This window comes from Strix aluco, chromosome 22 (assembly GCF_031877795.1).
Source record: "Strix aluco isolate bStrAlu1 chromosome 22, bStrAlu1.hap1, whole genome shotgun sequence".
Lineage (NCBI taxonomy): Eukaryota > Metazoa > Chordata > Aves > Strigiformes > Strigidae > Strix > Strix aluco.
The window spans coordinates 5,061,270-5,085,242 of record NC_133952.1 but is presented as its reverse complement, the minus strand read 5'-3'; the positions used below and the strand labels follow the sequence as shown (position 1 = coordinate 5,085,242).

At 37.7% G+C, this 23,973-nt stretch overlaps 1 protein-coding gene across 4 annotated transcripts in view; it reads left to right on the top strand.

Moving 5' to 3' along the window:
- CLSTN1 (calsyntenin 1) overlaps positions 1–23,938 on the top strand; it is a 42,181-nt gene extending 18,243 nt beyond the window's left edge. The window contains exons 3-19 of one of the 4 annotated variants that reach the window (XM_074848346.1): positions 756–785; positions 2,228–2,423; positions 4,567–4,775; positions 5,787–5,936; positions 6,035–6,220; positions 7,412–7,660; positions 9,368–9,489; positions 10,949–11,111; positions 13,291–13,341; positions 15,091–15,248; positions 15,911–16,059; positions 16,554–16,780; positions 17,195–17,365; positions 17,943–18,088; positions 19,608–19,743; positions 20,438–20,622; positions 21,301–23,938. In XM_074848346.1, coding sequence (XP_074704447.1) covers positions 756–785; positions 2,228–2,423; positions 4,567–4,775; positions 5,787–5,936; positions 6,035–6,220; positions 7,412–7,660; positions 9,368–9,489; positions 10,949–11,111; positions 13,291–13,341; positions 15,091–15,248; positions 15,911–16,059; positions 16,554–16,780; positions 17,195–17,365; positions 17,943–18,088; positions 19,608–19,743; positions 20,438–20,622; positions 21,301–21,495 — 2,723 coding nt within the window. In that variant the 3' untranslated portion in view covers positions 21,496–23,938. The remainder of the gene's footprint in view (positions 1–755; positions 786–2,227; positions 2,424–4,566; positions 4,776–5,786; positions 5,937–6,034; positions 6,221–7,411; positions 7,661–9,367; positions 9,490–10,948; positions 11,112–13,290; positions 13,342–15,090; positions 15,249–15,910; positions 16,060–16,553; positions 16,781–17,194; positions 17,366–17,942; positions 18,089–19,607; positions 19,744–20,437; positions 20,623–21,300) is intronic. The other 3 variants (XM_074848344.1, XM_074848342.1, XM_074848345.1) reach the window with 3 other exon arrangements.
- The last annotated feature ends 35 nt before the right edge of the window (positions 23,939–23,973 follow it).

Genomic DNA, 23,973 nt, shown 5'->3' with positions numbered 1-23,973 from the left:
TGCTTGTTTAACCTGGAAAAATGATACACTGCGAGGAAAATATATACACCACCACCCCCCCCCCTTCTTACATTAAAGCTTTTATGTTCATTAGGATCACAATTTAATGTGTATATTTTAAAATCATGAATTATGGCAATACTGTCAAGTTGAGTTTGAGGCAGAATTTAAATTTTGCAAATGCTAGGTGTTATATAACCTAGACCATTAAAAATTTATGTGGAAACACAGAAATCCCATGACTATTTAAGTTGTTTTTTTTTTTTCCCCTGGAACTCAAAAGGAGAGTATGAAGTTTTTCAGTTTGTAGAAACATGGTGGTTTCAGTGTAATAGATAAAAGCTTGTTTAAATTATTTAACATGTCTTCTTTAAATAGAATAGTACACATAAATTCTGGTGAAAATTCTACTTTATGGATAGTTCTTCATCAACATGGAATTTTGAAAATATCTTTTTGTTTATCAATTGGTATTAAGAAAAAAGAAAGAAAAGGAAGAAAAGAAAAAAGCCTTTTGATAAACTTATTAAATACTTGAAAATTCTGCAAATGACAACCTGGAGTTAAAAGATTAAACCATATTTAACATAACTAAAACTCTAAAATTGTAACAGTTACAGCAAATCGCCACTGGAATTTTAAAATACAAATTTTCCAAAGCTTTTCTGTGTAATGTGTACATCTTTGCCTTTTCCTTATTTGCTCCCTTTCAACCTTTCCTGTTACTGACTTGGGTTTATCTTTTCTCCCTTTAGAGAGTTTTGAGGTGACAGTCACCAAAGAAGGTGATAAAGGGTTCTTTCTATCCCTTTTATGAATATTAACCTACTAACTTTGGTTATGAAATGGGGAATCAGCACTTAAACAGAAGATCCTGTCATGCTCTTTTGTCCCATTTATTCTCCCAGTTTTTTTCTATTTTAAAATATATTGATAAAAACTGTTATGTAACCAAACCCTTGGTTAGAAATATCTGTAAATCAGACATCCATTTGAACCATTTGGGATTATTTTACATTGTACGGACACTGAAGAAGTTGGTTTTGGGGAAATTAGCATTTTCTGATATTTTCACTGCTAGCTTACTTTTTTGGGACATCTTGAGTTTTTTCATATGCTTTGTAAAGTAATGTTGAACTGCCAAAGCATTATAGCACCTTCCCTGCAGTACGCTTCCTTCAGCAAATAAGTTTCAGTAGTTTGAAATCAGAATCAGATTATTTTTTTTAAATACCTCTAGACATGTTTACAGTAGGAGTGCATTCTTGGTACTATGATACCGCTGCAAGTATAATAACAAAACAGTGTTTTATCTTGGTGTAAGAAAATCACCTTCAAAATGTAACAAGTTATACAGGTAAAAACACAGTGTAGGTGATCAAAGTGTTTATTAAGTGGCTTTTGTTAGCACAGCCCAGTGTGCCAGGCTCACTCCGCATAATGTGCTGACAGATTGACCTAGCTGTGCCAGCAAGAGGTCTTGTAATGTAATTTTAGGCTTAGATGTGTTTTAAAATGATGTACTAAGGACTTCTCTTGCAAGTTTGTTAGAATGAAGAGTTTGAATAGAAAGGAAAGCCTACTAAATCGTTCCACGTGAGAGCTTCCTTGACTAACATATTTGGTCTGTGTTAGTAGATAGCTGTTGAAATGGATGCCTGAGAAGTTGGTATTTCTACCTTTCTCATTCAGTAGTTTATTTTGATTCCCTAATTTTAGCCAGGTACATTGCACAGGAAGACTTTGTTCTTTGATCTGTTGACGGAATTTCTGTAATTATGGTGCTGAACCTGTAAGGAAAGCTTTTTCATCCCTTGACTTGTAACTGTGCATTTTAACCTTTTGCTCTGGTCAAAATAAACAAGCTGCCCAGCTATTCCCAGTGGCTTGGCATAGAAGATATTACCAGTGGCCTTGGCTGTATGCTCTCATAAGACCTACTCTTACCCTAGAGCTATCTCAAGTACTCCTGTGAAATGCCTGTCTACATTTCTCTTTTTCTCTTTTGTATTCCTGCATGAATGGATGCAAAGTAAACAAGTTGCTTGGAAGGCAGACGTATGCTTCTTTTTACTAAAGTTCCCAGAAATCACCCATTTTAAAGCACAGTGCTCTTGCTTTGTCCACAGACCCTCACAAACCCTTGGCTGCAAAATATTTGGTCATTTATTTTAAAAACGTGTAATAATTTCGACCAGTTCTAACCTCTCTTAATTTGAATCTGTAGGTGAGATTTGTGGATTTAAAATTCACGGGCAAAATGTTCCCTTTGAAGCAGTGGTAGTGGATAAATCCACTGGTGAGGGAATAATACGCTCTAAAGAAAAGCTTGACTGTGAACTACAGAAGGACTACACATTCACCATACAGGCCTACGACTGTGGAAAGGGACCAGATGGAGCAAATGCAAAAAAGTCCCACAAGTAAGTAAATCTGTGGTGGGCTGAGAGGAAGTTTGGTTTCAAGCGGTCTCCTGCACAGGGTGATTTATGGTCTGTGTATTTAGAGTAAATGTAAACCAGGTATTAATACTGGAAGACTTTCATATAATGGTAATATAAATAGCAGCAAAATGGAAATGAACTGTTCTGACATCTCTTTAGCTGTATTCTAGATGATCCTGCTTTATCCCTTGATGCCTCTGCATTTACATTAGAAAATAGTGTAGGGCTAGAAGCAGGAAACCTGTTGATATAGGTAAAATCTGGCTTGAGTTGATAGAAGGAGTTTATGGGATACCAAGCCTGGACATTGTTTCAGAGTACAGTTTCTAAAACCAAAAAACTGATTCAAGATGTCAATCCATATTAAACTTGACAAAATGGAAAAGAATACATCTTGCTGTCATTTCCAGACAGCCTCACTAAAAAAAGCAAGATCAATAGCATAAGGTTTATATCTGTCTAGATTAAAGAATAGGAACAAAGCAATCTTTAGCTAATCTTTATCTAAAGAAGAAACCACAATGTAAAATGCTCTCTAGAAAATCCACTTGAGAATAACTATTTAACGCCCCGGTGCAAACATCTGCAGAGCATGTGGAAGATTAGTTTGTGTGAAGCAAAGAAGGGCATAAATGAGATGAGGAATAGACTAGCAGCAGTCATCTTGGTGACAAGTACAGCCTTGTTACTCTATAGCTGTATGCTTCAAATAGGCAGCAGAAAGTTATCTCCTTAAGGATTACACTTATGAAAAATAGGTATGCCCTTAAACGCTGTTTGATATTCAATTTGACTTTTGAAGAAAGATTTCAAAGAGAAAGATGGCAACAAACATTTTGTTGAGTTGCCTGGAATTATATTCTTTGTTCAGTTTGATAGTGTTCAGTTCCTTCTCTGCACTGTAGAACTGACCTATATTTTTCTACTTGTGCTGATTAATTGAGATACAGACTTTATTCTGATGGCTCTCGTAAAAATTATGGGTACCCAAATTCATGGCTATGTAATGAACCAGTGCAGATCTAGTGGCATGCTCTGCAGCTCTTCTTTTCCCACAGCAGAATGATGGGTTTCCAAGACCTGCACCTACAAACCACTGTTGAAATTTCCTTGGCCCAAGGATGTCTGTTATATTTTTTTGTGGCTTTTAACCATCCTGGAGTTTAGCTCTTAAAGTCAGGAACATAAAGCGTGCTTGGTACAGAAGGCCATTTTTTGTGGCATTTATTTAGTACATAGGCTAAAATAAAACCATAAAGACTTTTTTTTTTTTTTTTTACCATAAGCATTAGAAAACTTTTGCTTTTATGGAAGGACTGTAGTGATTGAATTCTCTATTAGTTTACATTCCAGATACTTTCTGTTATTCACCTTTTCTCCTTGGTCATTGACAGAAACTGCATTATTTTCCTATTTTGTATACACCAGCAATCAGTGACAAGCTTGAAAAGACAGAATTCAAGATCCAATCTGTTTAGGATTATGTAGCTAGCTGTATGATGTGTTAAAGTGTATCTTCCGCTTCTGTGATTCTTCCATTTAAATTGTCTGATCTCTCATTCCTACATCCAAGAAATAAGCCAGTTTTCACTGACTTATACAGCTCAGTACTTTATTAGCAAAAAAAAGCTAATCAAATGCACTTGACTGAGCTCTTAGTCTAAGACCAGTCTTAACTGTCATTCTTGTTCACATGAAATAAAAATTGGGTGTTTCTATCAAATACTCTGACAGCAGGAAAGAACTCAAAGGATTGTACTGTTCTAACAGAAGTAAAAGCCTATTTTGTCAGAGCTGTATTTTGTTGTATTTCTGTAAAATGGCAGCAATTTAATAGTTGCAATACAAGGGTTTGAACTTGATTTGCAAATAAACAGCAATAGTAAGCAATAACCTAGAACTACACTGAATTATATAGCAACACACTGGAAAAACATCCACTGCTTTCCTAGTTAGGGTAGTTGAGATTGTTAGTTTTATTAGTCATTGGTCACTGTTTTCTGGGAGCTTAAATTCTGAAGGATAACTTAATCTGTAAAAGAGGGAGCTCTTTTGTTGGATTCCTTACGTGAATAGGGGTTTTGCAGTATGTAGGGAACTGACCTTTCTGTTTTACTTCCAGAGCAACAGTACATATTCAGGTGAACGATGTTAACGAGTACGCCCCTGTGTTCAAAGAGAAGTCATACAAGGCAACAGTTATTGAAGGGAAGAGGTATGACAACATCCTGAAAGTGGAAGCGGTGGATGCAGATTGTTCACCTCAGTTCAGCCAGATTTGCAGTTATGAAATTGTAACTCCGGATGTACCTTTTGCTATTGACAAAGATGGTAAGCATACGATGGGAGATGGAGTGGGAATTACTATAATTTGCCACCCTAACAACAGGACTTCAGACTGGTCAGCGTAAAATGGCAGCAACCTTGTTTTAACCCTTTCCTACAATGTAGTTAAATGGAGGTGTTCACTTTTACCAGTTTGAATTGATAATGAAAAGTGAGATGTCTTTCAGTGCCAATACCATGTGCCATCTACTGATGTAAGGAGCAGATGGTGTGTTGCATGTGTGTTGTTTCTTGTAAAATGCTTTTCAAAATAAAGGAAATATGGTAGCTGTATTATGTTTTAAACCAGCTCTTTGCAGGCTTATTTTTTTTTCCCCTGTAGTTTTCTATTCTGTATGAGGGTAGCTTTTGCTAGTTAGCTTTCAAAAATTGGGATTCCATGTGTGTGCTTTTCACATTTGAGATGCTCATATGTGGCTCTGGAGATTACAGTGTCATGGTTATTGGTTTTGAAGTCTAGTGATTTGTTTAGGTCATTTCCTTTCCGCTGGTGATCTGTGGACCCTTCAAAATCTATACACTATTTCTGGGGGTTCGTTCAAGCTTGTTGAGCAAAGTGAAACAGGTTTTAGTGGGCTCTAGTTTGAGTTTTGGGGGGATCCACATTGCCAATGGATAATTTTCGTGGGTGTGCAAATTTTTAAAAAGCTAGAGAATCCTGGCATGTGCCAAACAATTTATGTATCAGTTTCATTTTATGAACAGTTTTATTTTGAGTAATAATACTGTACTATTAAGAGCCTGATAAGTATATACCTGCTGTTCTGTGTGTGTGTGCTCATCTCTGGATTTATGTAATTTTTAAGGATCTGGGCCTGATGTCTGGCATTGAAAACTCAAATAGTGAAGGGCTAATTCACTTGCAGGTGTGTCTGTTAAGGTCTTGGTACCTTTATGAAGTACACAGGTGGTACCTGGATGCAATTAAACCTGCACTGACCCTGAGAAATGAGTAGATATTGATGTCTGATTATTGCTTTTTTTTTTTTGTCTCAGGTTATATAAAAAACACAGAAAAGTTAAACTATGGTAAAGAACATCAGTATAAACTGACAGTAACAGCTTATGACTGTGGGAAGAAGAGAGCTGCTGAGGATGTGTTGGTTAAAATTAGCATTAAGCCTACATGCAAGCCTGGCTGGCAAGGTTAGTTTGATCTCCTTCCTATCTGCTTTTAGCACTTGCCAGTACCTTCAGTTAAACATGAGACATTTTTAATATTGTTTCTTTGGATAAATATACAGGTTGGAGCAAAAGAATAGAATATGAGCCTGGTACGGGTTCGTTAGCACTCTTCCCCGGTATGCGTTTGGAGACATGTGATGAGCCAATCACCTCAGTTCAAGCAACGGTTGAACTAGAAACCAACCATATTGGTAAAGGCTGTGATAGAGACACCTACTCTGAGAAATCCATTCACAGACTCTGTGGTAAGAATGCTTCTGTTAAAATAAAGTGCTTTCTCTTGCTTATTAGCTTTTCTTTGGATATTGTGTTAGACCTCAAATCAATGAGTAGATACGGTCTTCATTTGCATGTAGTTTCCTCCAGCTTTTTTCTTAGTGGGCGATAAAAAGCATGAAATTGGTTGAAGGTGACTTCTAAAATAATTCTCAAATGCAGTAAAGAATCTTTTTTTCTGCCTCTCCCCTAGCTTATATAGACTAATAATTCCCCTCACATGAAATTCATGTTCAAGAGCTGAAAGAATGTTATATATGTGAAAGGGTATAGCCATTAAAACCTCTCTCTTTTTCTGAGGCATGATGGATGTGAACGATGCAATGTAAGAAATACATGGTGAAGAAGTAGATGAGAAAACCAAGAAAGTGTGGTTTGGAAAAAACAGTTTACTTGCATCAGTTAAATTTATACTGTGCTTGCCCTAGGCATAAAGGGCACCTTGGCATCCACGTATGCCGCAGTTAAAGGTCTTGTGAAAAGTTTATGAATCCTTCGTAGGCAATATGGAAGAATTGAGATTGCAGGGCAAATTATCCCTGATGATTTATGTCTTCAGCTTCAGTTGAAGTTAGTTGAAAGTGTGAATATGGCGTAACCCTAGAGACCCAGGCAATTCCTAAGCTATTCCCTGATGAGGTCACTGTGACATTAATGATTTAGGCTTGAAGCGGGGAAAAACCAGAAAGCTGAGTACCTGCTGGGTATCATTGCCTCTGACTAGGATATTATTAGACAGTGATCTGAGAGGGGATGCTTATGCAGTCCTCTTCAACTGGGTGAATATTAGTCTTAAAACTAGTAAGTGTCAAGAGAAAGGCATCATGTTCATGGGCCTGAAGGACAAGTGGTATTAATGTAATGGTTCCTGAGATGGAGGCGAAATAAGGTTCTACAGCTGTAGAGATAGTAAGCAAAACAATTTGAATGAGATTAGTTGTCCATGCAGAAGTTAAATTTATGGAAGTCATTGTGATATTAGATATCTATTATTAGTGCCACATTATTTAAAAGGAGAATTGCTTGATGTGTGGTGGTACTGCGTAATCCTGACAGTCGGTGCTGAAAAATTAATGGTCAGAAAAATAGTTTGGTTTGAAACCAGCGGTGATCTTTTTAGTTTCTACCTTTTTTTTTTCATTTGAGCATTTTTATTGTAGGTGCTGCTTCTGGCACAGCTGAGCTGCTTCCCCCTCCAAGTAGTGCTGCTAACTGGACAATAGGACTTCCTACTGATAATGGTCACGACAGCGACCAAGTCTTTGAATTTAATGGCACGCAAGCTGTGAAAATTCCAGATGGCGTTGTCACAGTCAATCTCAAAGAGCCCTTCATGATTTCAGTATGGATGAGGCATGGGCCTGGAACCAAAGAGAAAGAGACAATTCTGTGCAATTCAGACAAGACAGGTTTGTCAATACTTCAAATATAAATGGTCTCATTGTTGGGTTTTGTTCGGTTGTGTGTGATGGTTTTTCTCTAGGTTACGTTTCTCTTGGAAGTTAAATGGGTTGTAAAAGTCACTCTTTATTGTGCTTACCTATAGTCATGACTTTAGATTATCTAGCTGCAGACTTGTTTGTCTAATTCTATTTCAATTTACATTATGCATTTCTTTTTGCCGTGGTAGATGACTTATTCTGGCAGTGCAGTCTCAATTTTGCATCTCCAAAGATAGCCTTATTCTTGATGCTGCCTAAAATCATTAAGAAACATATATCAGGTTTAGTGACAGCATTTGCTACTATATCTTTTTTTTTTTCCTAGGAGGAGGTAATTTCTCCAGTGATGAATTTTTTTTCACCCTGTGCATAATTTCAGTCTCTGTGAATGCTACTGACACAATTATTTTGAAGATGCTATTTAATGAGACTGAAATCTGATAACCCTGTTTCTGTAATTGCTGTCTAATGGGGGTAAAAGAATTCTTGTCGGTTTTAGCTGGAGCAGTAGATTTGTTCAGTGTATTGGAAAGGTAATTTATTTAAAATGCTTCTAGGTTTCTCCAAGGAAACTGCACTGAATATATTTTAAATTGTATTTGAAAATAAGAAAGATTTAACAGTATTTGTAATATCGTAAAAGCATTTATTTGAACAGGAGAAAAGTGACTGTCATTCAGAACCAGGTACAAATACTCTCCACTTTTTCCTGCCTTCACCCATTCCTGTTAATCAAAACCCAAAACTTTGGATTCATGGAAGCAAGTGAACTGGAGAAAAAAGGCAAATTTAAATACAGTTTTTCCTGGTTTAAAGTACATGAGAAGCAGACCTTCAAAATGGGTTTTCCTTTTTTATTCCTTGGTTTGACCTAACCATATAATTTTTGTGACAGTTTCTGGTAGTATAAATATCATTTGCCTTCAGTTCAGTGGTATATTATGCAATATTGAAAGACTTGGATCTAGGTTTGTTGGAGGGAGGCGATTTTGAATATATTGCGCTGGAACAATAGAGTCAGATTTAATGCTGTCAGGCTGAAAGATTGACATGATTTTGGTATTTTTTCATGCCTCCTTTCTTCACTCATCCATGCCGTGGAATGGATGGTGTAGCTAAAATGTTTCTTTTCCTTATTCTTACCTGTTTCTCTAGCATCTCACCTTTGTATTTATTTTAAATGATAAATCTTTTAGAGGTACGTTTATATAGTTTTCTCTTAGGAAAGCATGTCCACCTGCCATCATGTGTTCATGTTCCAAAACAGTAATTAAATGAGGTAGAAGCTACTTATTTGTAACCAAAAAACTCTTCTGTTTGCAAATAGAGCTCTTTTTCTCCTGCTGACAGGTTTATCTCTGTGAGTCTTCAGTCTCATGCCTTCATTTAGATTGGATTTGGAGACAGACGTGTCTGTTTATTGTACGGTGTATTATTACTCATGGGTTCTTCAAGAATGTTTGCTCTAACTATTACAGATGTCTTACAAATGCATTACAAATTACTACTATTACAAATGTTTTATGTTCCTTTTAACATGCCTGATTTACTTCTACATTTGTTTCTTCCTATCAGTTACTTGGGGACTTATGCATGAAATTATAGAACAGGTGAATTTTGTGGTGTTCTTAAGGTTTACAGAAAATAATAATGCTAATTCAAACTCTTGTGCAGATATGAACCGGCACCACTACACACTCTATGTACACAACTGCCGACTTGTTTTCCTCTTTCGCCAAGATCCTTCAGAGGGGAAAACATATAAACCTGCTGAATTTCACTGGAAACTAAATCAAGTAAGTTGGGAAGTTGGTAGGATGTTAGAATGCAGTGAAAACCATCGCAGACTAAACTCGCTGATAGTATAATTATTAATAAATACTTTTTGCAACTCCAGACTCCTGATGTCACGTTTTATACAACTCAACAATACTTATTTTATTTGTGATGGAGTGTCAGAGATAGATTCAGCTATACCTTTTCATCTTGAATATAAAATACTGCTTCAGTGGTTTTATTAAGCCCAGTAGGATGCTCATAAAATAAAGTACAAGTCATTGTCCTGAAAGGTAGGAAATATGGATTTAGCTGTGAAAATACAATGTCAGTCTTTTAGCTGTGATGTTGGTTGTCTTCACTAAACACACTATAAGGTAGCGTGCATGAGAAAACATGAAGTGTTCCAGTTTGTCTATAGCTTTAAAGTACTTCTGAGCACGCGACATTTTTGCAGATCAGAGTGTTAATAGGATAACAGAAGAACTTAATCCTTTTTCACACTGAAATAAAATTTGTGACTTCTTACACATTGTGAGCAGTAGCTACAAATTAGTTTTCTTAATCAGATTTTACTCCACAGAAGTAGAGTTAATAGGCCTCTGAGGGATGCAGGTACTTTCCGCTTCCTATTTAGAGAGAGTTGTGTCAGTTTGTATTCTTTTGGTCATGTATTATTAATTATTGTAGATTTGAAAGTGAAGGCTGTAATTAGTAATCTTCACTTTGGTCCAACTAAGATCTGCAGAACTTATTTCTATGAATTGATTATGATCATGAAGAGCGAGACAGAAGGGACTAAATATTTGTGTGCTTTTCCAGCCCTCTGGATCTGAGCGATAAAATAACCCTGTATATCTGCAAATATATAAAGGTTCTTTTAGTTGCTTTAGGTTACTATTACAGGTGTGTTTTGCCAGTTACCTAAACAATGAGTTACCTTCTAACATACCTAACTATATCCTGTTTTCTGTGCATGGTGACGTATACTGTTTTAATGGTAAAATGCCCATATATATCCTTATGGGAAGACTGTTACTAATGAGCTTTCACTGTAAAGAATTCTGACATGGAAGGCTTTTTTCTATTCAAAATGGTCATGTTTTCTCTAAACAGTCCCTCTCAGCAAATAAAGGTCCTTTGTCAAGTTATGTTGTATTCTTATCTTTGTCAAGTTATGTTGTATTTCAGAATGTGCTTGCATGTAGGTGCGTGTTTTTAAATTGAAATATGCTGTTATTAGATATTATAAAAATTAAAGGAATGGAAATACCTGCAGCTTCCTATATTGGCAATAGAAGAAAAGAAACTATTTATAAATATTTGACTTTTTTCAAATGCATGCCATGTGTGTGAAACAGAAAGTATGTCTGTACAGGTTTATAGGTTGTCGGTATGTTTGCGTGTGCATCGGATCAGTTACTCAACTGTAATTAAAAATAAAATTAAAGTAGAATTTTTAAAACTTTCTTTACTCAGGTGTGTGACAAAGAGTGGCATCATTATGTCCTCAATGTTGAATTTCCTGCAGTAACTCTTTATGTGGACGGTGTTTCATATGATCCTTTCCCGGTGACTGAGGATTACCCGCTTCATCCTTCAAAAATAGAAACGCAGTTAGTAGTTGGAGCATGTTGGCAAGGTAACTATTCACATTGTTAATTCTTCTTTTTTAATGAAATCTTTGTGATTAGCGTAGAAGTACATAGCAGATCTCTTTAGTGTATGAAAGATAACTTGTTTTGTCTTCTGCAGATTATTTTTGCTCCTAGCTATTACCACATATTTTGTCCTTTAGTCCCTTTTTCCATGAGTGCTCTTTGCTCGTTGGCCACAGGTGCGTATGAAAGACGAAGCTGCTCACCAAGCAGCCTTCCACCAAAGTGAATTTTGTGGTAACCATGGGAATGTAGATAGCTAATTTTTAATAACAGTTGTGAGAATACATCATGTACTTCAGATTACTAAACAGAACACTTACATTTCAAGTAGGTTGAAAAGCATATTGTAGAAAAAGTGTTCTCATAAATGGAAGTGTGACCAGCAGACAATACAGCTAAGCAACACAGCGATGCTGTCTCTTGGATATTTTACCATTTCTGCTTATAAAAATAAACATAAAAGCATCTGCTTTATTATATGCAGACTATGGTTTATAACACGATACTCTGCAAGCTGTAAAATCCTGGTTCATGTGCTTTAATACTTGTGAAACCTACTCCTCAAAGCTTGAGGAAAAGAAGACTGCATCTGAACATGGAGGCTGATCACCAGAGATCTTTGTAACAAAGCTCTTGCTTCACAGTCCTGAACTGACCTGTTTGCTTGCTGATTAAATTACACCCTAGCTGGTATAAAGCCAATGGTTTTGGTCGGAAATAAAACAGTGTTAAATCATTCATGTTCTATTGTAGTTCAGAATATAGACTGTAGCTGCAGTCTGCAGTGATGCATAGAAGTAGCTCGTGAATGAATGACAAATGGAAAGCTTTGAGACGTTTTAATCAAATTAACAGTCTTCTGTCTTACAGCGTCTCTTTTCTCTTTGAATTTTAAGGCTTTGAAGTGTGAATGAAGGTTAAATTATCAAAATATCTTCTCCATCAAATTTTCTATTTCCTGACAAGGTCACTGTCTTTCAGTATTAATGTTATTTCAGTGCTACATTCATTCTGTTGTCCCTTCCTTTCAGCCAAATTATTTTTTCCATAATTCATCTAGTTTGGTTTGGGACCTTCCAACTATCTCTTCTAGCTCAAAGGGAAGCTATAGTGGCTGGTTTGCAAGAAACTGGAGCTTGGAAACTCTGTTCCAGCTAAGTGTATGGATTGTATAATGGCTTCCATATATGTTCTGCCTCCTAACAAAAGCATATACATTTAGTTTAAAAACTCCTGTGCTCTCATATTGGCACCATTATATAATTTTTAAATATTTTCTGACATTAATTTTATTTTTAATGACAGCAGACTGAAATACAGGAGCTTTAAAAGTCTGGAATACAAGAACTTGTGGTGCTGCCTTTTAAAAATTCCACCAAAAGCTTGATTTTTAGGGGACTAGAACACAGGAGGAAGAAGTACGCCAAAGGAGTGAAGTTAGTGCTTGAGGCCGTGCTCTTAAGGCCATCCTCTTTCTCTTATCAAGATTTTACAATAAATCAGGCTGCTCTGAGTTACATACACAGCTCACCTCTAAGGAGAGAGAGATTTTATGCTTTTGAAAAAGTTCTTTTAACATTTCTTTTAAAAGATTAAAAGCTGTTTTTCATTTTTGGTGCTTCCCTCCCAGACTCTTCCATCTGATAAATCCATCTCCTTGATACATATAATACAATTATGATGATCAATAAATCTGTGTTGGTAATGACTCCTTTTGATCAGCATTTAATACTTTTTGGTGATTTGCTGATATAGGCTGGATCTCACCTTAATTTTCTCTTTAGTAGTTGGGAGAGGAGAAAATAAATTGAGCCAGTTGATAGACCTGTATCTCATTACTAGTAGTGGTTTGCGTGAGAGCGGGTATCTGTGGTTAAATTGTTCTCCAGTGTGACTTTTTACTGCCGCTCGTGTATGGGGCTCTTTTTGGGTTGTCTTGTCATGAATGTTATGTTCTTGTAACAACACAGTAATGCTTCTTCCCTGCATTGCAGCTATTAGTGTTTCAAAGAACGCGTAATCCTTGACAAGCTGGGTCAAGTGTAAGCAGACTTTTGGGGGGAAGTGCTGCTGTGTATTTTCTGTGATAAGAGAGTTTGCCAAATTGTAACTACTTGGTCCTTTCCCTGTTGTCCTATTCTTTGTCTTGCTTTTCTACAGAATATACAGGAAATGAAAATGACAATGAAACTGTGCCTGAGACCTCTGCAGGTTGCTGGAGTTTTTTCCCTACTGTTTTATTTCATTTTTATGCCAAGACATTGCTTCATCTCACACGCAGCATGAAATGCAGGCATTGCATTCGGGCCATTGACCTTCACATAATCCTCTCTTAGGCTTGTTTCTTCATTGTGCTTCTATTTCCAGAGCTTCATCAGCTGATTTTTTTTTTTTTTTTTTTTTCCCCCCTTTTTTGGTTGCACCCAAATGCACATCCATGTACAAGTCTGCAACCACTGTGATTGCAGTGAAGTGGTGTAAAATAAGTTGCTGGTGTAAAATATCAGCTGTAATTTCTTTCATCCAGTTTTGTTAAAACATAAATGCACCTCATCCTATATAAATACGTGTATATATATGTATGTAGGGGGGTGTGTGTATCACAGAATTATTCAGTGGGTTGGGAAGGACCTCTGAAAGTCAGGTAGCTCTGCTTCCCACTCAAGGCAAGACCAATTTCGTATTTAGATCAGGTTGCTTGTATATAACTCGAAAGACCTGTAATCTAGAGTGGTTACTCACTTGATCAGAAATTGATGTAAACTTTTAATTACAATGAATAGGCATAAAAGCTTTGGCTACCAGGTACTTCAGGTTGGCTACAGGGTTTTATTTTCTTAGAAATTTTTAGTGGATTTTTGCGTCTTGAGTTGAGACACTAAAAATTAGTGTATATTTCTAAAAGTGTATTCAAGATACATACTCTTTCTGTAAAGTTTAAGAACTCCTGGAATGGTCTAGGTATAATTGGCAAGAGGTTTCTAGCTGTGCATCACATGTTAATTTGGCAAGTAGGTAACAGAATCCAGGAGCTAGAAGCTGGAGATGCATAAAATCTAAACTGGAAATTCCATAATTTGTGACAGGACTATTCACTACTGAAAATTTTATTGAGTTTGCCAGGGATCTTTTAGCACTCACAACCTTTAAAACAAGCTTAGACATCTTTCTAAAAATCTGGTAGCTTAGTAAGTGATGACCTTGAAATACAAATTTCTGGGTGGTGTTCTGTGACTCCCATTATTTAGCAAGATAGACTAGGTGATCATCGTGATGACATCTTTAAAAAATCGAAGCCGTAAGGGGCTTATTGGTTTGCAGTTTATTGGACTTAACTCAGATATGTAAAAACAAGTTACGTGAGTTGAAACTGCTCGCTTGAGTCCATACAGAGAAGGCGGCACCTTTAGAGGGGAGCAATTAACTTTTAGCCACCTTTTTCTGAATGAGCTGAATCACTTTGACCTTTCTTTCTATCCTCTGAGTGTAAAGAGAGCCTGTAATGATTGGTTTAGATGTAGATAACTAACATCTAGAGGAAGGATGCTGTTGTCTTCTATCCTGATGGGCATCGCTAGTAGGAGGTGTTACCTCACCATGACGATTTAGATTTCATAGTTCATCTCATTGGTTCTGTCTTTAATTTCTGAAGAACACCACCTCGCTGTATGGGCAATTTCTTTTGAAATGTTTGTTATGGAAACATCAACCTTAGTTTCACAGTTCAAGATGGCCACACCTGTTTTGTAGGCCATATGCATGGTGAACTGTTTAATTCTTTTTTTTTATGCTTGAACATAGTCACAAGGTTTAACACCCAGAATGGATAAAAAAACTAACCTGCATGTATACAATACGTTGTGGTACCAGAAGGCATATTTGTTGTTTTATAAAAGGAAAAAAAAAAAAAGCGAAAAGAATCAAAACATACAAAGGTTTTTCTTTCCTCCCTTTATTAAGGTGGTGAACTCCACATGGCGCAGTTTTTCCGAGGCAGTCTGGCAGGTTTGATGATTCGTTCTGGTAAACTAGAAAACAAGAAAGTGATAGATTGCTTATACACTTGCAAAGAGGGACTGGATTTGCACATGGCCGATGGCGTTGGCAAAGGCGTGAAGGTAAAGTTGCGTATGAATCAAGGGGAGTGTGTCTTTTGCTTTGCTGATAATAGTTACAAGTTTTGCTGGCAGAGTTAGTAGGGGTGTCCCAAATAAAACAAGCTAATCTATTGCAACATTTTGCATTAAAATTACGTGAGAAGTAGAGAATGTTTCTTGTATAGACGTGGTCTTAGCGGAGTTTAAGAATGAAAGTTACTGTGTTCTCTGTAAGTCCTGAAGAGAAATGCCATATTTGTATGTGTCTCTGTTTTACTAGCTATACTTGTTATCTAATAAAAGATAGAGATTCTTAACAAGCAGCTTAGTAAAATGAGACTAACTTGCATGCCTTTTTTTGGCAGCAAGGTTGTGTGGACAGAGCTAAATTTCTCCTTTATATTATCTGTGTCTCTTCCACATTACTAGAATCTTCACATCAGAACTATGATATTCTTTTGTCTCAAAAGAATGGAACACTCAATATGTTCCACTGAATAAGGAAGTGAATAGGGAAGTCAGACTGTGTACTACAAGGCCAGTAAATAACAGCCGTATTGCTTTGACTACAAATGTAATTATCCTGGCATTTACCAGGCTAAGCAGTGCTGAACTTCCAGTTTTAATTACCAGATCATGTTACTGTTTGGGTAATCTCTTACATTTTTTTTCTGTTGTTTCAGATCCACATGAACCCAAATCAGTCAACACTGACCTTAGAAGGGGATGACATTGACAGAGTTGATAAGGCCATGCAACACATTTCCTACCTGAATTCCCGCCAGTTCCCAACACCTGGGATTCGGAGGCTTAAAATCACCAGTGTTGTCAAGTATGTCCTAGTGCTCAAATAATACAGCGATACTGAAGCCTGGAATGATGTTCATGTATCTCAGTTGTGATAAACAAAGGATAAAATGCTGTATGTAACCGTCACACGTTTGAATACAGCAAATGTTTTCTACACCAGCACTCTGTGTTCTTCCTGAGAAAGTAGCAAGGAGTGTGTAAGATAGGGAGGAACTTACTGCAAGGGTGTGCTGTGAGTATGTCTCCAGTATCACAGCCTTCATTAAAGGTGTTATCTGTGGCTGTTAGTCATAGCATAGAAAATGGGGCCAAATGTTAACAGTAAGTAAAAATTAATTGTAAGATTGCTCCCTTGGTGGGGAATTCTTACTTTCCAATACAGTTGATGAATTTATCTAAGACTCTTGGGCCTGAGACAGAGCTTTTTAAAAATTTATAGAGCAATTACTCTGCATAATTGTGCTTCCCTCTCAGATAGTCTCCTTGACTGTGTAAAACTGCTTCTGTATCTCATAGATGTTTCCACGAAGAGGCCTGCGTCTCCATTCCTTCTGTGGAGGGATATGTAATGGTCTTGCAACCCGAGGAACCGAAAATCAGCCTTAGTGGCATCAACCATTTTGCCCGCTCTGCTTCAGAGTTTGAGAGTTCTGAGGGTGTTTCCCTCTTTCCAGAGCTTCGCATAATAAGCACCATTACACGGGAGGTGGAGCCGGAGGGAGATGGAGATGAAGATCCTACAGGTAACATCCTTTTCTGCTTAGGACTGTTGCCTACCCTCACCACATTCAGTGATCATGTTGGAGGATCTTCCTCTTGCAAAGAGGTGTGGATTTCTCCAGGATCTAATAGGGGAAAAGAATGTGTATATCTCTTGTGAGAAGGTGTAGGTACTCTGCTCTGGGCTAACAAAAATTTACCTGGAAATGGTAGTAAGCCCAGGCCATTATCTTCATGTAAATATTCCTTGTTTGTATTTTGTGTTGGTTTTTTTAATCATTATTTCATGAATATTTGCTCTCTACTTCAAGCCCAGATCTTAATATTTGTTCTGGAAGAAGAGCTGAGTTTGCATGTGACATTTTATAGCTCCCTGGGCTCTTGTCTACGTCACCTTTGTTCCTGCTTACCTCTGTGGCTTTTTCTCTGCTTTTTAGTACAAGAGTCTTTGGTATCTGAAGAGATCATGCACAACCTGGATACGTGTGAGGTGACAGTGCTAGGAGAGGAACTAAATCAGGAACAAGAAAGTCTGGAGATTGACATGACACGATTACAGCAGAAAGGCATTGAGATGAGTAGTTCCAACCTGGGCATGATAATCACAGGTAGGGGTTACTGCTTTTTGGGGAAGACAGTGATAATGGGAACAATGTGCTAGAGAGATGGTCTGTAACATCTTACTCCAAATACTTCATTTTTGACTAGAATTTCAAGCTCAGAGGTGTTACAACTATTTTGTGGAAAGCTGTGGTTCTAGAAAATACATCATTTTAGAACCTCCTTTCTGTTGTTCTCTCATGTCCCAAATTGCAGGTTACCTCTGGACTGTGGAAATGAAGTAGGCTTTGCCCCAGAAAAGGCTTGTTCCTTGCACAGATAACCCAGTGCCTAGGAGCATGCATCATTCCTTTCTATTTTATATTCAGAATATGTTAATGTATTGAAAGAAAGGCTCCCAGAGTCCCTTCAAAGACTAAGTGGATCTAGGATTTTATCACAAAATAAATCCACAGAGTTTCAGTGAAGCCACGTATGTGTGTCTATGATGTTACCTTTTTTCCTACTAACTGAAAATCTGTCAGCCAAGAAAACTTACTTGCAGAAAATATTTGTTGAGTATATGATGTCGAACTAGTCTTTTGCAAAAAAGTAATTGTTTTACTTGTTTATTTCTCTTCACAGGGGTTGATACTATGGCTAGTTACGAAGAAGTTTTGCATTTGATACACTACAGAAACTGGCACACTGTTTCTCTCTTTGACAGAAAGTTCAAATTAGTCTGTTCGGAGCTTAATGGCCGCTATGTCAGCAATGAGTTCAAAGTGGAGGTATGCAAGCTAATCTGATCACTCTGAGAAGTTTTAGAGCATGGATGACTAGGAGGATGGAAGTTGTTGCCTCAAATGATAGATAATTGTTCAATTACTGATTTATATTTTTGTCCTGTAAATAAATATTAGTAAAAGTGTGCATTTCGGGCTGTATTTTATATATAAATGTGTTCTTAATCCTACATTTTAGCTTTAAATAAGGCTGCCTGAACAGAGGTAAAACTTCTGTTGTAGAAGAAATAGTATGGCTAATGAAGTGCGAAGGCAAAAAGGTTGAATTGGAAAGACAGTGTATTAATTCAGCAAAAGACTAGCAAATAGAGTAAGGGTAGTGCTACCAGAGACTTGAGCAGCCTTCATGTATAACTTCTAGGATTTTGCAAATGAATGGGCCCTTTACTGCTTTGCTTGTGTGAGGCTTAAATCACTGATACTAAGGGCTTATGTAACAGCACAGACAGGCTAAAATTGCATTTCCTCTGCGGTAGAGTACAGGCTAATTATTACTTAGTATGCTTATATCAAATACATGGAAGTGCAGCAGATGATAACATAAAGGGCACTGAAACTGGAATGTAAAGTTATTGAGAGGAACTGTCAATGTATTTCTGCATCTTTCAGCCGTGAGCTTGAATTCCTCCACATTTTCAAGCTGGCCAAAGGGATGACAGTAGAGTTAATTCTGTTTACCACTAGTTTGGTGGTTGTGGTGGGCTGGGAAGCCTCCTGTGTTGCAGAACAGAAATTTTTGTATTACATAATGTGGGTTTGTTTCCTGAGGAAATTCTGTGAGCTCGAGTTGGGATCTTACCAAACTGTTGAACTGCAGATGCTTTCCTTGTTCTGTAGTAACCGTGCTCCCTTCCTGTTGTGCAGCTGGTCAGGTACCCTGTATCCCAGCGTTCCACTACAGGACGGGTATATTTAGCTCTGTCTGTTTGGCAAGGAAACATGAAATACGCTGTGCAAATGATGCTTGCACTTGTACCTAAAAGCCAGCTATGCTAAGTGTGGGTTAAACTTAAAAGAATACCTTTTTTCCTTAACCCTTTGACTGTAATATGGATTTTTTTCTTTACTGTTAGCTGAAGATATACAGCAGAGTAAGAAAAGATGGGAATGAAGAAAATGTAATTAATGTGTTATATATATCTTCGTATATACGGTTATTTCAGGATTAAAATCGCTGGCTACCAAATTTGATAATAAACTGGCTTTATCTGTTTTATTCTGAAATACTGGTGTCTGTACACAACCTGGCCAGACTAACCAAAACAGATTTGTGGGCTGGGAAACTGAAAGGTTTTGTGACAAGAAATTGTAACTCATGAGGAGCTACTGATGGGGATGATTGTCCCCTCAGACAAGCCATGGTTGTGTTGAAGGAGATTTAAATGCCTACTCTGGGAGGATTTAAAAAAAAAAAAAAATCTTTTTTTTTCTTGTTCTTTTTTTCTATCTCTTCAGAATTAAACTGTTGCATTTCTGGAGTTTAACATTTTCTTTCCATTCCTAGGTGAATGTTATCCATACAGCTAACCCAGTTGAACATGCTAATCACATAGCTGCACAACCGCAGTTTGTTCATCCAGTGCATCACACATTTGTTGATCTCTCTGGTCACAATTTAGCTAATCCCCATCCATTTTCAGGTAAGAGTTCTCAGTCACTGAAGTTCAGCTGTGTTTTTCTGGTGTTAAAATGTCCCAGAGGCTTCTTGCTGCAGAGGGGTTTTCTCCCAGAGTTTAAACCAGTGTGCTGGACTAGCAATCTTAAGCAGCTACTCAGTCCTGTTCTGCTGTTGCCCAGGCAGGGAGGAGTGGATTACTAGAGATCTATGAAATATCTTCTCCAGCCATCAGGAGAGCTTTGTGTTGGTGTGTGTACACTGGGAGATGGGAGGTGTGCTGGTCTTGAGGGGACTGTAAGACTCTGAGGAACTGGGACAGCATTTCTTCTGAACGGCATGAGGAAAGCACTGCAGCGTTATTCCCTTGATGAGTCGTGGTATCTGCCCTTTCTGTTTTAATTATGTTAATTTGGCATGGGTGCAAGATGTGAGAGGAAGAAAAATGGGCAGTTTAGAGAGGAGTCTCTGTGTGTGGTGGAATCTGCTTTGCATGTGTTGTCAGTCCTTCAGATTGATATAATTATACTTAAGGAACTAAGTTTTAGTTCTTACTCTCCGACTGACTTTTTAAGTGTCCTTAGACAAACTGCCTCTGTGTAGCTACATGTAATATTTGTATAATGCCATTTCCCTCTTGCAGGTGATGGGAACAGAGGACTAATAGTTAGCATTGTGTCAGTATCATCTAAGAAACTCCTTTTATTTTCTTGTTGCAGTTGTTCCAAGTACAGCCACTGTTGTGATTGTAGTTTGTGTCAGCTTCCTGGTTTTTATGATTATTCTGGGAGTGTTCCGAATCCGAGCGGCGCATCAGCGCACGATGCGTGACCAGGACACTGGAAAGGAAAATGAGATGGACTGGGATGACTCTGCTTTGACCATCACTGTGAACCCCATGGAGGTAAAGCTGGTGTCAGCACTTAACAAAAAAATGCCCTTTTCCAGCTGTAATGGGTGTGATTGTACACAGACTGAGTTGTAGAACAAAACCAACCACTGGACACAGAGTAGATACTAACGGAATTTTTAATGAACGTGCCAAAGTGACAAATGCCAAGAGCAGTCACGTTTGGGATCTTGCATGGGTTAGAGCTCCATGATGCATAATTGGGTTTTACAGCTCGATGTCCAGCAGTGGTGGTTATCATGCTGCATGCTACCTTAACCATGCTTTTTTCCAAAGTTGCAAGAGTTTCTTGTCAAAACATCTGTGTTTTATGAGGTTTCCTTCTGTGGTTGACATCTGAATTTTTAGAAAATCAGGGACAGATGTGCAACATTAATGCTCTTTGTGTGACCCTAATTGAAAGATCCTTCTCCTGTAGCATCTGAAGTGCTGGATCACACTTCAGAATTAGTTCGTTTAGAGTGATAGGATTGATAGCAACGTTACAAAGTTATTATAAAGAGCGTTACTTCCTTTTTTTTTTTTCCTGGTTGCCTAATTACTGCTGAAATTCTAAAACCAGTAACGAATCTGTAATAGCTCTTTCTCAATATCATGCCTTGTGCCTGCACTCAAAAGAATAAAAAGAATTTTGGCCGGTGTGATATCAACAGCTAATTTCTGTCTTAACAGACTTACGAGGATCAACACAGCAGTGAAGAGGAAGAGGAGGAAGAGGAAGAAGAAAGTGAAGAGGGAGAAGAAGATGACATCACTAGTGCAGAGTCTGAAAGCAGTGAGGAGGAGGAGGGAGAGCAGGAGGAGGACCAACAGAATGTTAATAGACAGCAACAGCTGGAATGGGATGACTCTACCCTCAGTTATTGATTCTAGCTGTTCCCTTTGTCTTTATGTTTCTGCTCTAGAAGACTCCACTGTAATACACTCCATTGTTACCAAGGATTCATGGTGTTTAAAAAAAAAAAAAAAGTCATTCTGGCCAGTAGATTCAACCCACACACATCCCAGTGTTTGTGTTATGTCAGCTAGTTCCTGATGCTGTTTCTAGAACCGTAGTTAGCACCTCTTTTCCTTCAGCCATGCCTCAGTGACTGGATTTTTTTTTTTTACGCTATGTGAGGAACCACCTTGCACTTTTTTCATCATGTCATCTCAGCTAAGTGACTCTACAGATCTGTAGCCATTGCACATGAATTTCTGAACTGTCTTTTTTTTCTCAGTGAAACAAAGTTGGCTTTGTTCCTTTTTCTCTTTCTAAAAGATGCAAAGATTGTGTGTTGACAAAGGGTAAAGCTGCTCATTTCAGCCTGTTGATTTCTTTTAATTTTTTTCCCCAAATTAGTGCATGTGTAAAGTGGCAGAATGAGGTTAATATGTAGAAGATTAACAGACTTTTTAATATTTTGTAAATATATTGGAATTATGTAATTATGTCATTTGTGGTAGTGAAAACAGGGATTGGGGTTTAAAACATGCTAAAGTAAAAAATCATGCAGCATGAAATAAATATTACAAGTCTCATACTACTGCAAGCAGGAGCACGGGCACAGTTATCTAGTGTAGATGTTTCAGTAATACAGTGTCATTGGCCTTGGCTGCCATGTTCGCTCATGCCCCACACTGTTTCTTCTTTAATTTTTCTTTTCTTTAATTGGCTTTATTTTCGCAGAGGGAACAGGCAAGCTTGTGAGAATTGTAAAGGCTTTAGGAACCTCTGAAGAGGTTCAACTGCCCTGTGCAATAGAGTTGTTTGTTTTTTCTTTTTCCTTTTTTGTTGTTTTTTTTTTTTTCTCCAATTAAGTCTTTGGCATAAGGGCTTTTAAGTTATTGGGAAAAAACACTACTTGGATGGTGGGCAAATTAGTGTGCTGTTGCTGTGGTGTGTTGCCACAGCTCCTGTTAATTATGGCGAGGCTGCCTGTAGTACAATGATGGTCTGTTCACACTGACAGGTCTGCTGACAGGGCAGATTATTCATTTATTTAGTTGACTGATTGTTACATTGGTTACTGAAGCTGGAAAGCCTGAGACCTGTGTACCTGTGCACCTTGGCTACCAGTCTCCATAGATAGGTATTTTGGGGTTTTTTGGCTGTTCAGTTTTTCTATTTTGGTAGTGGGAGGGTTTGGGGCATAGCTGATACCATTTCTATTAAACACACTCCTGCTCATTCCCTGTAGCCCCTTGTACAGTAACTTGGACTGTTGGTGTATTAAGCCTTTGTTTACACTTAGTAATTGTGTTTTCCTGCTGGTGAAAAACTATAGCATAAACTATCCAACCAGAAAACCTTGGGAATCATGTTAATATTATTCCAAGTCCAGATGATTTTGGTTGTTTCGGATCAAAGTTCTAACTTGGAATTGCAAAGGACTTTTCTAAAGAGCTGAAAGGTACGAAAAGCGAGTTATGACCCCATGGTGGAGAGTGCTGGTTTTTTTGAAAGGCAGGTCTTGTTTATTTAACTTCATTTGGTCTTATGCAGAGCCTTGAATAATGAGTATCTGCTTTACTTGATTTTTACCTTTGGAGGTGGATTAAAAAGAGTAACTTGTTTTGCTTGTAACAGGAGACTAGGACTCCCTTCACTCCTCAGCACGGTAAGCAGAGTTCCAGTTTTTGATCTTGTACGTAGTCTGCCTTTGTTCGCGGTGCGCAGAGCCCACATCTCGTAGCTGAGAGGACACAGCAGGGAGATGGTGCACTGGGTAAGCGTGCTAGAGGAGCAGCAAGCAAGCCAAAGGGTGGGGCGCAGAGGGTCACAATTAGCTAAAAGATAAGGATTGATCCAAATGTTTCTATAGTTTTGATTTTCAGAGCAGACCTATTCTCACCTAGTGATGTGTGTAATGGGATCTAATGGTGGGTTTTACCTGGGGTAAGGCTTAACTGCAGAGTGCCTTTAACACTAGTAGATGGACCTGGAAGCAGGGAAGAGAACCCACACAACTAGCTTACCGTTTTTGGGGGTTGTTTTTTTTTATGTAAAATTTTAGATTTCTAAAATGGGGAAATGGTTTTGACTACTTACGTGGTAATATAACTGCTAGTTTTAAGTAAACTGGGAAACTTTTAACTTATGTCTGACAGTTGTCCTGTGTTAATGTGTAGAAGACTTATCCTTCCATATACTGTTGCTGTAGCTGCTGTATTTTAGACCAAAACTGATCATGACTTAATGGTAATACTGAAAAGTTGTAAATGTCCTGATGCAGTTTGTAGCCACTGTGGGTATAACTTTTCAGATGTGTATATTGGTAACAGGTCAGTTTGGAAAGTCTATAAGCTACAATAAATTTCTGGTTCTAAAGGTTGTTTGCATTTATTTCTTACTGAATGGAACAA